The sequence below is a fragment of the Notothenia coriiceps genome, unplaced genomic scaffold (assembly GCF_000735185.1).
Source record: "Notothenia coriiceps isolate Sejong01 unplaced genomic scaffold, NC01 NC01_scaffold00004072, whole genome shotgun sequence".
NCBI lineage: Eukaryota > Metazoa > Chordata > Actinopteri > Perciformes > Nototheniidae > Notothenia > Notothenia coriiceps.
In genome coordinates this window covers 42,123-54,704 of record NW_011336773.1, presented here as the reverse complement: position 1 = coordinate 54,704, position 12,582 = coordinate 42,123, and the positions used below count along the sequence as shown (strand labels likewise).

Genomic DNA, 12,582 nt, shown 5'->3' with positions numbered 1-12,582 from the left:
CCTCTTTGTTTGTATGTAATATCCTTTTTGTCTCAGAATGACATTTATACGGTAACAATAAATAACAGAGTAAAAGTCTTCTCGTGGCATTGTCTTTGTTTTCTGCTTATCGTTATGTGACCTTTTTTTATTGTACCCATTTACTAACATTTAGGTCGTCATTTCGTCAAACTAAACTAACAAAAGATATATATTTGAAACTGACAAGACAACACACAAACAGACCGTGTAAAGTACAGTGTCGCATACAGGGAAGGGAACGTTCCGTCGCACCCCTTTATAGAGAACGCACAGCTGTGGTGGGACTGAGTTTTCCGTTCAGTTTCCAATATCGATAGCTTGAGGTTTGTGTATTGATGATTGTAGTCAGTATTTAGTGTGCCACTTAGTAATGACTGTTCAAATAGTCTTCTCATGAGCTGACAAATGTTTGTTTTTGGAGAAGGTATCTGGTTTTGGAAGGGGTATTTTTAGTTTTGAGTGCCTTAGAGCACTTTGCAAGAAATGTATATTGTTATGGTAGAATGGGTTATTATGGTGACCGGAGTTTCAGTTATGAAAACACATTTGTCTCATTAGAGGACAATTTGTTCTGTTTCGATCGACTTATTCTTTTTTGTGACCAGTATTTTCAGTTTTGGTCATGTAAGTGCATTTTGCAAAAGATATTCAGAGTTATGGCAAGTGTGTTTCTGTTTAGATGGCTATGCTCTTGTTTTGAAGAAATGAATTTAGATTCTAAAAAGTGGGTTTAGCGATTGAGAAAAACTGTAAGTGTATTTTTATGAATGTCAATCGTAATGCCGCATTAAATAGATTTAACTAGCAACGACAAATTCACAATGCATGTTTTTGTCAGTTTCCCGGGAAATCTGACGGTGTCTCCAGTGACCTTAATGTTCATCAGCTGATTTGGCACTGCGAGGGAATTGACAAATTATTAACAGTGGCTAGTTAGCTATTTGAAGCTAAAAGGTCACAAACACGAATCAGTAGAGTTATTCAATATTAGCAGGGAAGACATGTTATTATAGTTGCAGTGTGTTGATGATATAGTGAAACGAAACTGAGCGACGGGGGCGTGCCAGTTGCTCTGACAGTTTGACAAATGCTAATGTTGCTAAGCTAAGCTAATAGGAATGCTAATATCCGTAGTCCTCTGGCTGCAAAAAGATACTGACCTTGCCGCTAGCTGTTCCTCCACTGACCCCTATTAAGAAGGGACGATTCCGGGGTCTCTCTGCTTCCTCTAGGGCTCCGAAAACATCCATCGCCGTCCAAAAGTTCAGGAGACTACAGATATCTATATAGCCGGGCTGTGTGCTTGCTATGCTATCTGTAGTAATAACAACGCACTGTTCTCGCGATATCATAGGGATGTCTCAACAATAAAGCGCAGTTTACGCGAGAACTCAGCATGAAGGTTCAACACTGGACAGTTTGGAGTGTAACTGCGTTTAGTATTTACATCAAATAAGATCAAACTACTTACACATGTTTAGATTAAATATAACATTGTAATAATGATGAAGTATGAGTATTTATAACCTTGAAAGATTATTGGAATTTTACACATGAAGTCTTAGTTTAATGTCCAAAACAGTTTATTATGAATAGTTTTAAATGAATAAATCTGCATTTGACTGTTTCATGTGCAATCAGTTAGCTGCGTTTATAATACTCTATAATAAAAAAAATACAGGAGCATACATGTTTCTCTGATCAGTTGCAATCCTCGTAGAATCATAGAATCCATGACAAAAAATACATTAGTAACACAAAAAAACATTAGGTTTTTATTATAGAATAAAATATAAAACATCTCACAATACGAATACTAAAAGGTATCATTATTGTTGTTTTTCTGGGTCTGATTTTTCTGTGTCGTCTTCACATTGTGACCTTTCGTTCCCAGATTCATCCACCACGATTTCAAAAGCAGAACTCCCATCCACCCTCCTCACAGTCTCTCCTTTGGCAGCAAGGATTTCCTCGATATTCCTTAAAGGTAAACAACAAAAACCCACAGCACATTAGCGATTCCAATATTTATCCAATATGTCAATTTCTGTGGTGCATTTTTAACTGCTTATGCTCCTGAATTTAGTATTTCAATACAACTGGATAACTTTGTCTTAACTTAATGATCATTCTAAAACAGATACGCTGCTATGTACAAATTCTAGCTAGGTATATTAAACCAGAAATTATGTTTGGGTAATTTACAGACAGTTGCCATTACATAGTTTGTCCACCAGAGTGCAGTAACACATTTCTTATTCAACTCAAGTGTCACTTTAGCCAAATGTAAGTGATGCTTGTCAAAGCTTTGTTTTGATCAGTTAATATTATCTATAAATTATGTTATATCATTCTATCAGATTTGTTTTACCCTCATAAAATAATCCAGGATTCCTACACATATTGGCCAATGGATTTATATGACTTTAGGTACAATTTGCATGACTACACAATATGTGAAGTCTTCATCCTATCTCATTTCAGACGAAAAGCACAATAAGATAGCAATATTTTTACATGGACTAGACGTGTTTAAAATGAGTTGAAGAATAATCAAAATTTAATGGCAGAAATTGGCAGAAAAGGCGGTTTTCAGCCTTTCCGTCTTTTTCTCTTTTTTTTTAAATAGTGTTGAACTGAATATGGGTTTATATTCAGCCGTCAGAGACATGGACAGTGTCACTAATATTTCTTATGAGACATCCAGCAGCACCGACCTCTTCCCTTCCAGGTCGGAGAACCAGCGCAGGTTGTCAGCGATGATGTGATGGTTCTCACACCCCGGACACGTCACGATCACAACTCCTTTGTGATAGGCCAGCTTCGATATCCTCTTTGTGGACCTGGTAGAGCAAACCTGCAAAAGTTATTGATTTTTGTTAGAATATATGCATATCATCTGTCACTGTGAATATAAATATACTTGTACATACCATACAAAACCAAACACTAATTCTGCAGATGTAAATGTAAGGTACTGTACTTTAGTATTTCTATTTTACACTACGTATACTTCTAACCCACTACAGAAGGTTAGTGCACTTATTACTCCACAACATGTGGAACATCATTTATATATTCCTATTTTTAATTCAAAATATAAACAAATAAATGACGATGCATTATTTTAAATAAACAACCCACGGAACATTAACAAATGAATTATAAATATGTATTATCAATAAACATGTAAGAATATATACAGTACCATATACATTAGTGTAATGATATTAATAAGGATAATAATGCTGAAACACATTGTTAACATTCGGAGTACTTGTTGATACTTTAAGTATTTATTTTATTGAGTATTTCTACACTGTGGTATTACTTATTTTGACGAAGTAAAGAAAACAACAGTCTGCATGTCGGGTATTTGACTCAAACACATAACTTAGAAAATAAGACCAAAGACAACCAAACATGTTTGAATAACTTTGACATGTAATCAAATAAACACCCAGCTGACAGGAGATGAGAAGTATAGAGGTCAAAATATGCACTTTGTACTTTATTTAATAATAATATAAACTGTATTAAAATTATATAATAATGATTTCAATGTTTACTAAAATAATACAGGGTAATACAGATATATTTTTTTAAAACTATGCATAATGAGTACTTTTTGGGAAAGATGTTTTGATACTGATATTCTTGTTATTTGACTGAAATGACATTGTATGCTGGACTCTGGTAGGCCTATTACTAAAAACAATTAAAAAGAAAGAAAAATAGACCTTTTGCTTCGACTTTTAATCAAATAAAGCAGAAGCCCTACTTTGGTTCATTTAGGATATGATAAGATGAGATGAGATCATCTCCATTTTATGTCTGTATACAGATATATGAGCATGGTTAAATACATTTCAATGTGCAGGTGAGTGCGGGTCCTACCCATAGAGGTCATACCTTGCATGTGTAAACGAGCTGGTAATGTTTTGATTCGATCTTTCCAATTGCGTCACTTCTGACCCTCAGTGAAGAGGAGAATTCTCTGGATCTGATGTATGTAGGTAACACCGGCTGACAGGAGAGGAGATGCCCGGACTTCAGGGCTCTTTTTCGGCTGCAGCTGAGAACCACACCGGGCCCAGACGGTGCTGAAAGACTCCGAGAAAAACCTCGAATGAACCGGCAGACAGGCAGCATCGTCCTGGAAGAAGCCGATGAACGTAACATATCCAAACATGTTAGTAAAAGCGACATTTCAGGTAGTGTTTACAAATGCGTTTCATGCGATTTCAACGTATGGTTTGTCGCGGCCCGATGACATCACGCATTTTGGTATTTTCAAATTAATGGTATTTTATTTTTTAATCTAACAAAGTTTGATCCATCTGTTTTTGTTTGAAAACATTGTATTACGTTTTGGAAAGAGTTTTAGAAATATATAAAGTGGGAAACAAGACATGCAATTATAATCAGTCATTTTAAATGCGATAATAATGTAATTACTTGTGTGGACTTTGTAATCTATTATAACGATATGTTTCAACCAATGGTTTGCACATTTATTCTGTGATTCATTCAACCCCGTCTTATACATTGTTTAGAATTCAAATGTAATGTTATTTCGAGTATCTTAAATTTGTTATGAGAAATACCTTTTCTCAGAGTCACCAATGATCACGTTTATTGGCATTAAAAAATATATATATTTTAAGAAGATTAAATTATAGACCTTTATGGGAATATACATTCATAACAAAATATCTCTCACAATTGGCCCAACTGCCTACTACAGACAGTGTAGCTCAGGGGTGTCCACACTTTTTTCCCTGAGGGCCACATACAGAAAAATATACAAAGGGCTGGATCGCTCACTAGATGTATACTGCCTCATAAATTCAGTTATAAGTTATCAAAATCAATCAAATGTAGGTTAATGATTCTTGTGAGTGTTGGCAGCTCATCCCTTAAAAAAGAAGCCTCAGTTTGATGTTGCATGGGAGAAATAGGAAGGGTATATTTCAAGCTTGTTATGTAAATAAGTTATTGGGCTTTTTTCTTGTCATATGTTAAAAGAAAATTCCAACTTGAATTGACTGAATTTATTTGAAAAGTGGTCTTATTAACACATGAATACTACTGTGTAATATATGTTTACATTTATATTTAAGAAGTAAAATATAAGACAAGCACAAGTTTCATTTTTGGGCCATATTCCATTATGGAAGTCCTGGATCTTGAGTCGTGGCTGTGGTCCTGGATCATAAGTCCTGGATGGATATACTCGTGGATTCATCTTCCTNTGCTCTCCCTGAGGTTTCTCCCATGCTCCCCTTTAAACTGTGGGGTTTCTCTGGAAGTGTTTCCTTGTACGATGTGAGGGTCTAAGGACAGAGGGTCTAAGGACAGAGGGTCTAAGGACTGAGGGTCTAAGGACAGAGGGTCTAAGGACAGAGGGTCTAAGGACAGAGGGTGTCGTATTGTCATACTGATATTCTGTACAAACTGTGAAGTCCACTGAGACAAATGTAACATGTGTGATATTGGGCTATATAAATAAACATTGATTGATGATTGATATGTCACAATAACAGAACAGCATCAAGTAACACACGTTTTAAAGGGCTCTTAAGAACATTGTAATGCCTTATATAGGTTCCAAAGTGACGCTGAATGTTACCCGTCGAGATGAGGCGCCATCTTTGTTGTGCTGCTTGTGCGAAGCCGAGGAAGGTCAACCGAGGACGAGGACATGGAAGTAGGAGAGAAGAAGGAGAGGAATGAGAATAAACAAGAAACTTCAACAAAGTGTGGGCTCTACTGAAGAATAGGTGCAGATTTTTACATTTGTTTAATAATGCAAATATGACCACGTATGGATCATACAGAGGAAGACAGTCTGTAGACATTTCCTCCTTTATTCATTTCTATCTTATGGGTGTTTTAGTGAAGTCTACAATAACCTCAAGCCACTTATGATTGTTGTTCCAGACATAATACACACAGTACTCTGCAGAATACTTAAAGATGAATACAGTCAGGAGAGAGAGAAACACAGCCTTGGAGACACATTACCTTGGAAGAGCAGGATGCTAGAGATTCTGTAAATTTTACACAAAAACGGCAAGAGAAAAAATGTAACACATTTGTAGGTAAAAAAATGAATGAATCCATGTTTCTGTGCACTTTGAAAATCTAGCTGCACAAAGTACAATCTGCCACTCAATGGCAAATTCTAGTTTACAGTCTCAAAAGGGACAGAGATGAATAGACCATGTCAGTGACGTGTTAAATGGTATTAAAAAGGTGCAGAGGGGTTTCAAAGTGTAGCTCACATGAAGAACTGAGAGCCGTTGGTGTCCTTCCCGCGGTTGGCCATCGACAGCAGGTAGGCTTTGTCGTGTTTGAGAAGGAAGTTCTCATCTGTGGGGAGCAGAGAAGAAACAGCGCCGTCTCACTGTGTGTTCGCCGGTAAAGAACAGCGGAAATATTCAGGGGAGAACAGGACTGTAAACCATCAAACCTCACCAACCAGTCCTTCCAGAGAGGGATTTGATGTTTTGTTAAGTATCTAGTCTTTCTCTGAAGCGTAAGTTAAATAAAACGTATGTTCTGAGCTGGTGTTAAAGAACATTAAGCTGGGTTCGGTTCAGTTGAGTGGATTATCCATCCTTTCTACTCTACCTTCTTCACAATTAATATGCAATTTTTAACCTTAATCTTACTCTTTTAATACTTTTATATGTTCACTCGCTTAAAACAATGCTACCTTATTTGTAACCATGGTGAACTTACATGTTAATATTCTATAAATGGCCATATTATGATATTTTTCAGGACCATTTTGTGCGTACATTTCCCCGCTGTGATTTATTGGACTCAAATATAATGAGAAAAGCTCCAAGTCATTAAGCTAATTGCAAATATAAAGGTTATTTAAAACGCTTCCAGTTTGTGTTCCAAGTATTTATTGTATCTACATGTGTCCACGGTGCAGAGCTAAATATCTCCACTGATATTCTTCATCTAGCAGAGAACCCCGCCGCCTAAATATCACGTGACTATAAATAGCACGTATGTAACAGAGAGTAACTTTAGCACTCTGCGTCGGGGGGGCGTGATGTCTGACAGGAGGCTGTCTGAGTGAAACCTCCTGCAGTTCAATGCATCTGTACAGGGGGGGGGAGGGGGGAGGGGGGGCAGTGTGGACATGGTGTTACTGAGCTGTGTACATCTCTTACCTTCTCATTTTGCAAAAGACCACTCTATAAATAAAAGAATATGTTGAAAATTTTAGGCAGGTAGATCGTAGAGAGAGAGAGAGAGAGAAAACCTACTCTCCATGCTCATCTGAGAAAGCCCACTACTCAATAGAAGACAGCACGATACAAAAGTGAAGGTCAAAGGAGACAAACGTAGGAAAATGACATTATCATCACAACATGCAGCATCGTGGTCATGCAGAATTAGCTGTGTTGTATTTAGATGAACATTCAAGAGACTGTGTATTCAATAATATTCACATTACCTTCAAAGTAGCCGCCGTATATCGACTCCCCTCCTCTTCCATTTCCTGGAAACCAACATAATAAAATATTGAAGATAATTGCACGGCATTAAAAGGAAAGTGCTGTCTCAACGTAAGTGAATAACGGCTGCTAATATGAACACAGTTGGAAGCCTATATCTATATCAGGATGTAATAGCTGTGAAACTAAGCAAAGTATCAGCATTATTGAAAACCCTTTTGTACCTTAGAGAGTGTTTACTTCCTCTCAGTCAGACCGAATACCCTCTAGGAACAGCTGTGTTGCTTCCCATTGGATGTAATGTAAAACAACACACACTTTCAGAGTATATGAAACAGATTATTACCTTCGGTGAAGTCGCCTCCCTGGACCATAAAGTTCTTTACCACTCTGTGAAAGGTGGAGCCTTTGAAGCACAGCTTTTTCCCGGTGAGTTTACCAGTTCCCTTTTCACCTGAAATCACACGCATGTTAACTGAGCTCTCGTCCAACACAAAGCATGACAGAGCGGCTACTCAATGAGGTTCCTTTGCACACTGTGTCGTTTACATCCACTACAAACTCTGGAACACTCTGGCCGTTTCTCAATGTCGAGTAAACCCGCTGCAGAGCCACTATTTCAAGTTTACTACGTCATCGAGTGGCGCCGAATGCTGGGCATTTAAACAGTCCTTCGGCGCCGCTCGATGACGTAGCGTGCTTGAAGTCGTGGCTCTGCATCAGGTTTACTCCACATTGAGAAACGGCCACTGCCAGGAAAACTCAGTCGCCATTTTTTAAACAACAGCTGAAAACATATATTATATTATTTTATTTAGCTTTTAATCAGCGAAATCCCCCTTTCATAGGTATTTTAATCTTTATTAATATTGTTATTATAAATAAATGATATATTCGTATTCAATTTGATCTAATTATTTTAAATATAATTTTTAATATTTAGCGTATTTTATTATTTTTTGACTTATGTCCTTCTTACGTTTACTGTGTGGGTTATCTGTTCTGAATATTTGGATTATTATTATTATTATCAAACTTTTTGCCTATTTTACCTCCTTGTAAAATATATCTTCAGTATTTATTTTGACCTGAATTAAATTTATGTTTTCTGTTTATCTCGTCTTTAGTGTCTTATTGTTCAAGCACTTTGAGCTGCACGCTGTGTATGAAAAGCACTAAACAAATAAAGCCTTATTATTATAATGATGTATACCCTGTGCTTTTAGGTGTTAACATGCTGCCACATCAATTAAAGAAGGGAATAAATGCAAATATGTGGTCGATTTCAATAAAGTGGATGCCTTTGTTTGGCCTCCTGCTGCTCGTTAAAAACCTTCCTCTGGAGTGAAAACAGAATACATCGTTCCAGATCTAAAACCCCCGGGACCTCCCCTTCCCTGGGGTGAGACATGTGTGCAGAGATTTCACTCGATGTGTTTCAGGGTGTGTTTGGAGCACAGAGGGCTCGCTGTTAGAATGAGCAGATTAGGTTGCTCATCTTCTCCAAATGTTGTTCCAAGGGTTTGGTTCCTTATGAGTCCATCCCCTGCTAAAAGGACACATTAGATACCTGGGTTGTGTGTGTGTGTGTGTGTGTGTGTGTGTGTGTGTGTGTGTGTGTGTGTGTGTGTGTGTGTGTGTGTGTGTGTGTGTGTGTGTGTGTGTGTGTGTGTGTGTGTGTGTGTATCACCGTGTGTGTGTGTGTGTGTGTGTGTATCACCGTGTGTGTGTGTGTTTGTGTTGTGTGTGTGTGTGTATCACCGTGTGTGTGTGTGTGTGTGTGTGTGTGTGTGTGTGTGTGTGTGTGTGTGTGTGTGTGTGTGTGTGTGTGTGTGTGTGTGTGTATCACCGTGTGTGTGTGTGTATCACCGTGTGTGTGTGTGTGTGTATCACCGTGTGTGTGTGTGTATCACTGTGTGTGTGTGTGTATCACCGTGTGTGTGTGTGTTTGTGTTTGTGTGTGTGTGTGTGTGTATCACCGTGTGTGTGTGTGTATCACCGTGTGTGTTATCACCGTGTGTGTGTGTGTGTGTGTGTGTGTGTGTGTGTGTGTGTGTGTCACCGTGTGTATCACCATGTGTGTGTGTGTGTGTGTGTGTGTGTGTGTGTGTGTGTGTGTGTGTGTCCAGGAAAAGGAACAGACTAACGAGCCGTGTCTGCCCTTGTCAGCGTTGCATTCCCGCGGCCAGGTGGGGTGAAAAATGAGAGCGAGGACGGATCTGCAGCCGGTTTGCAGATTTATGGCTCTCTCCAGGCAGAGCGCGGCGACTACAGTACAGCGTGTCCTGCTCGGCGGGATGAAATATCTAAAGTCGGGAGACACAGCGGCTTCCTGTGACTCCATCTGTCACTGTTACACTACACACACACATCCTTTCCTCAACACCAACGAGGGGTGTGTCTACATGATGTCGTGGCTCTAACTTTCCGTTTATATTTCATTTTCCTGTATATCTGCCGACTTATTATGTTTCTGGGAAAGACAGAAAGAGAACATATCTGAAATGTAATAATAAGGAACAGACATACAGTTCCCTTTAAATCCCAAATATCTCTGATTAAATCTGAGAGGTTGCCTCTGACTGGGGCTCTGTTTTTCCAACTCGTTCAAAATCTTTTTATTAGTTTTTTTTGCAGACACGGCACTTTCAGCACATTATATAAAGTACAGGACAATTTGTTTGTTTACTCGTTATTTTTCTGACAGAAATATGTCAAATGTGACAAGGAACAGACATGATTAAAATCCAGAACATGATCGAGAACTTGCCCGTGAATCCAAATATCTCTGATTGAATTGGAGCGATTGAATGAGTGTGTACTTTGGAGCCATGCAAAGACTTACTGTTCCTTCCATGTTCTCTTACAGGTCTATCTTGTTTTGTTATTTTAACACAAATACTCGGTTAAGCAATGCCCGTGGTGTAACTGCTTCTACTCACCAGTGCACAAACACAGAAAGTTTTTGCTTGTCTTGGGACAAACGTCCGAAAACAGTTGAAAGACAATGCGTCCGACTGTAAAACACAAAAAGAGCAACATATTAAACACACCATCATCTATTTCATGTTTAATGATAAGAGGCTTTGTCAATGTAAACGTGGAGCTACAAAGAATGTGAGGGACGGCACATTAATAGCCTTAGGAGACAATTAAGAGCTGCAAGTAGCACTCTTTTTACTACGCTGAATCCTGCGGTGAAGCTCAGACTTTACACTTTTCTATAGCCAGGAGCAAATGGAGAACTACCCTTACATCCTGATTGGAGCATAGCTCTCCTTGGCCAAATATGACCGTTTATTTGTACCTGAGGCCTTTCAAATGGTCTTTAAATTCACATCAGTTGCACAAAGCTGAGAAGTAACAGACTGTTATTACCACAAAACCACAACATACAGTAAAATTTTTTTTTTTTAATGATGTCACTTTACAGTTATCGGCTGTTTACATATTATACTTTTCAAAAATTCTCTTACCTGGCTCCCGGTTGAGCTCCACATCAAAGTAACACTGAGGGCGGTCTTTCACCCCCATTGTCACCTAAGTTACCTGAAACGAAGAATGAAACCAAGAAAGCTAAGCAGGAAACATGATAAGAATGAACTTCTCTTTAAGAAGCAGTCAGCTGTACAGAACATTTCAAGGAAGTGTGCCGGCAAACAAATGTAGAGACACTGAAAGACAGAGAGAAACAGAAAGGGGAGGAGAGAGAAAGAGGGGAGGGGGAGAGAGAAGTCTATGGGGAGATGTATTGGCTTTCCATATCACAAGTAGAGCATGGCGTTGCTTCCTTGTTTCCACTGATCAATGTTTGAAATGTCACAAACATGCTGATACTAGATTGACTGAAATTCTGAAATTCACCAGACCCACCCTGCCTCAACTTGTTTTTATCTCCTGTTCTAATAAAGACAATAGACTTGATATATCTTCACACTAATATGTGGTGTGTCAGCAGCATACACACACCGATACATCCTCTCTGCTGGACAGTGTATTACTGGCAAAACAGCAGAGCGTCCAATAATCTGTCAGCAACGTCTGGATTTATTAAAAGCTTAATCTTCTCACAATTTGAAATACACAGGGTGCATATTGTTCAGGAAATGCTTTGTCACTGTGCTGACATGTTGTAATTATGAAATGACTAGTGTGTTTTGGGTATAGTAGTGTGACAACGAGATAAGAGATCAAAATTTGATTATGATTATCACTGGTGTTTGCTGTATGTACATTCACAGCTAACAGTGCAGCTGAGTTTTACTGCATTCACATTTCACACTAATACAAATATGTTGACGGGAATGCAGTGTATTAATAGCCAGAGTCTTATCGTGTTACATTGAATGTGTTGATGTGCTAGGTATTGTCAGATTGTAATAAGCAATAATCGCAACAACTCAAGGAGAAGTCTGAATTGTGCAAAGTATTATCAGTTATTTAGTTGCACACCTATAGAATTGATCACAATCTGCAATGCTACTGTTTTTGAAGCAGAGCAACATTTAACAATATTGCAACATTTTGAAACCAACCTAGTTAACTTATAATAAACACCAAGTGGCCTAAACTAGATCTCCCCCAGGGCATGAAGACTGCAGTGACTAATACATGATTTAAAAGCAGTCCAAATGTAATCCATCACAAAGGGTGTCAATCAAAAACAAGGAACAGCTGATCAAAACACAGTTCACACGAAACTGTTAACCCACTTATGTCAACATGCACTATTTGTTTAACAGCTAACAGTCAATACTGCAAACAATCTTAAATTACGACATGTTTATTCCTAGTGACAGAAAAAAAATATGTAAATGTGAAAATATTGTAAACAAAAACGTTGAAGCTTCCAAAATGGTTGTGCTAACAGCTAGCAGCTAGCTCTCTTCCGTCCAACAGCTCACAGTTCGCACTTAATATTCACATTTTACGTGATGTTAAAAAAGAACAACTTGATATTAATGTGCTAAACACAAAGCGTTACTCACCTCTGCACAGTAGCTAGCCAAGTACTCAGCTAGTCACTGACGGTGCTAAGTTCGCTCTTAAGTGAAAGGGTTGCAGCGCTGCATTATAACTA

General features: G+C 38.3%; 2 protein-coding genes across 2 annotated transcripts in view; both read right to left on the bottom strand.

Moving 5' to 3' along the window:
- The window catches only part of nktr (natural killer cell triggering receptor), a 19,588-nt gene extending 7,009 nt beyond the window's left edge, over positions 1-12,579 (bottom strand). The window contains exons 1-9 of the mRNA XM_010767153.1: positions 12,491-12,579; positions 10,979-11,051; positions 10,445-10,519; positions 7,849-7,956; positions 7,502-7,546; positions 6,309-6,396; positions 5,654-5,683; positions 2,739-2,864; positions 1,903-2,001 (exon numbers count right to left, since the gene is read on the bottom strand). Of these exons, the coding sequence (XP_010765455.1) occupies positions 1,903-2,001; positions 2,739-2,864; positions 5,654-5,683; positions 6,309-6,396; positions 7,502-7,546; positions 7,849-7,956; positions 10,445-10,519; positions 10,979-11,036 (629 nt within the window). The 5' untranslated portion in view covers positions 11,037-11,051; positions 12,491-12,579. The remainder of the gene's footprint in view (positions 1-1,902; positions 2,002-2,738; positions 2,865-5,653; positions 5,684-6,308; positions 6,397-7,501; positions 7,547-7,848; positions 7,957-10,444; positions 10,520-10,978; positions 11,052-12,490) is intronic.
- Positions 1,587-4,305, bottom strand: dnlz (DNL-type zinc finger). The gene is made up of 3 exons (XM_010767145.1): positions 3,934-4,305; positions 2,739-2,878; positions 1,587-2,001 (listed from the first exon to the last, which is right to left on the bottom strand). The coding sequence occupies exons 1-3, from the start codon at positions 4,228-4,230 to the stop codon at positions 1,851-1,853; spliced, it is 588 nt and encodes a 195-aa protein (XP_010765447.1). The 5' UTR covers positions 4,231-4,305; the 3' UTR covers positions 1,587-1,850.
- Positions 12,580-12,582: the final 3 nt, after the last annotated feature.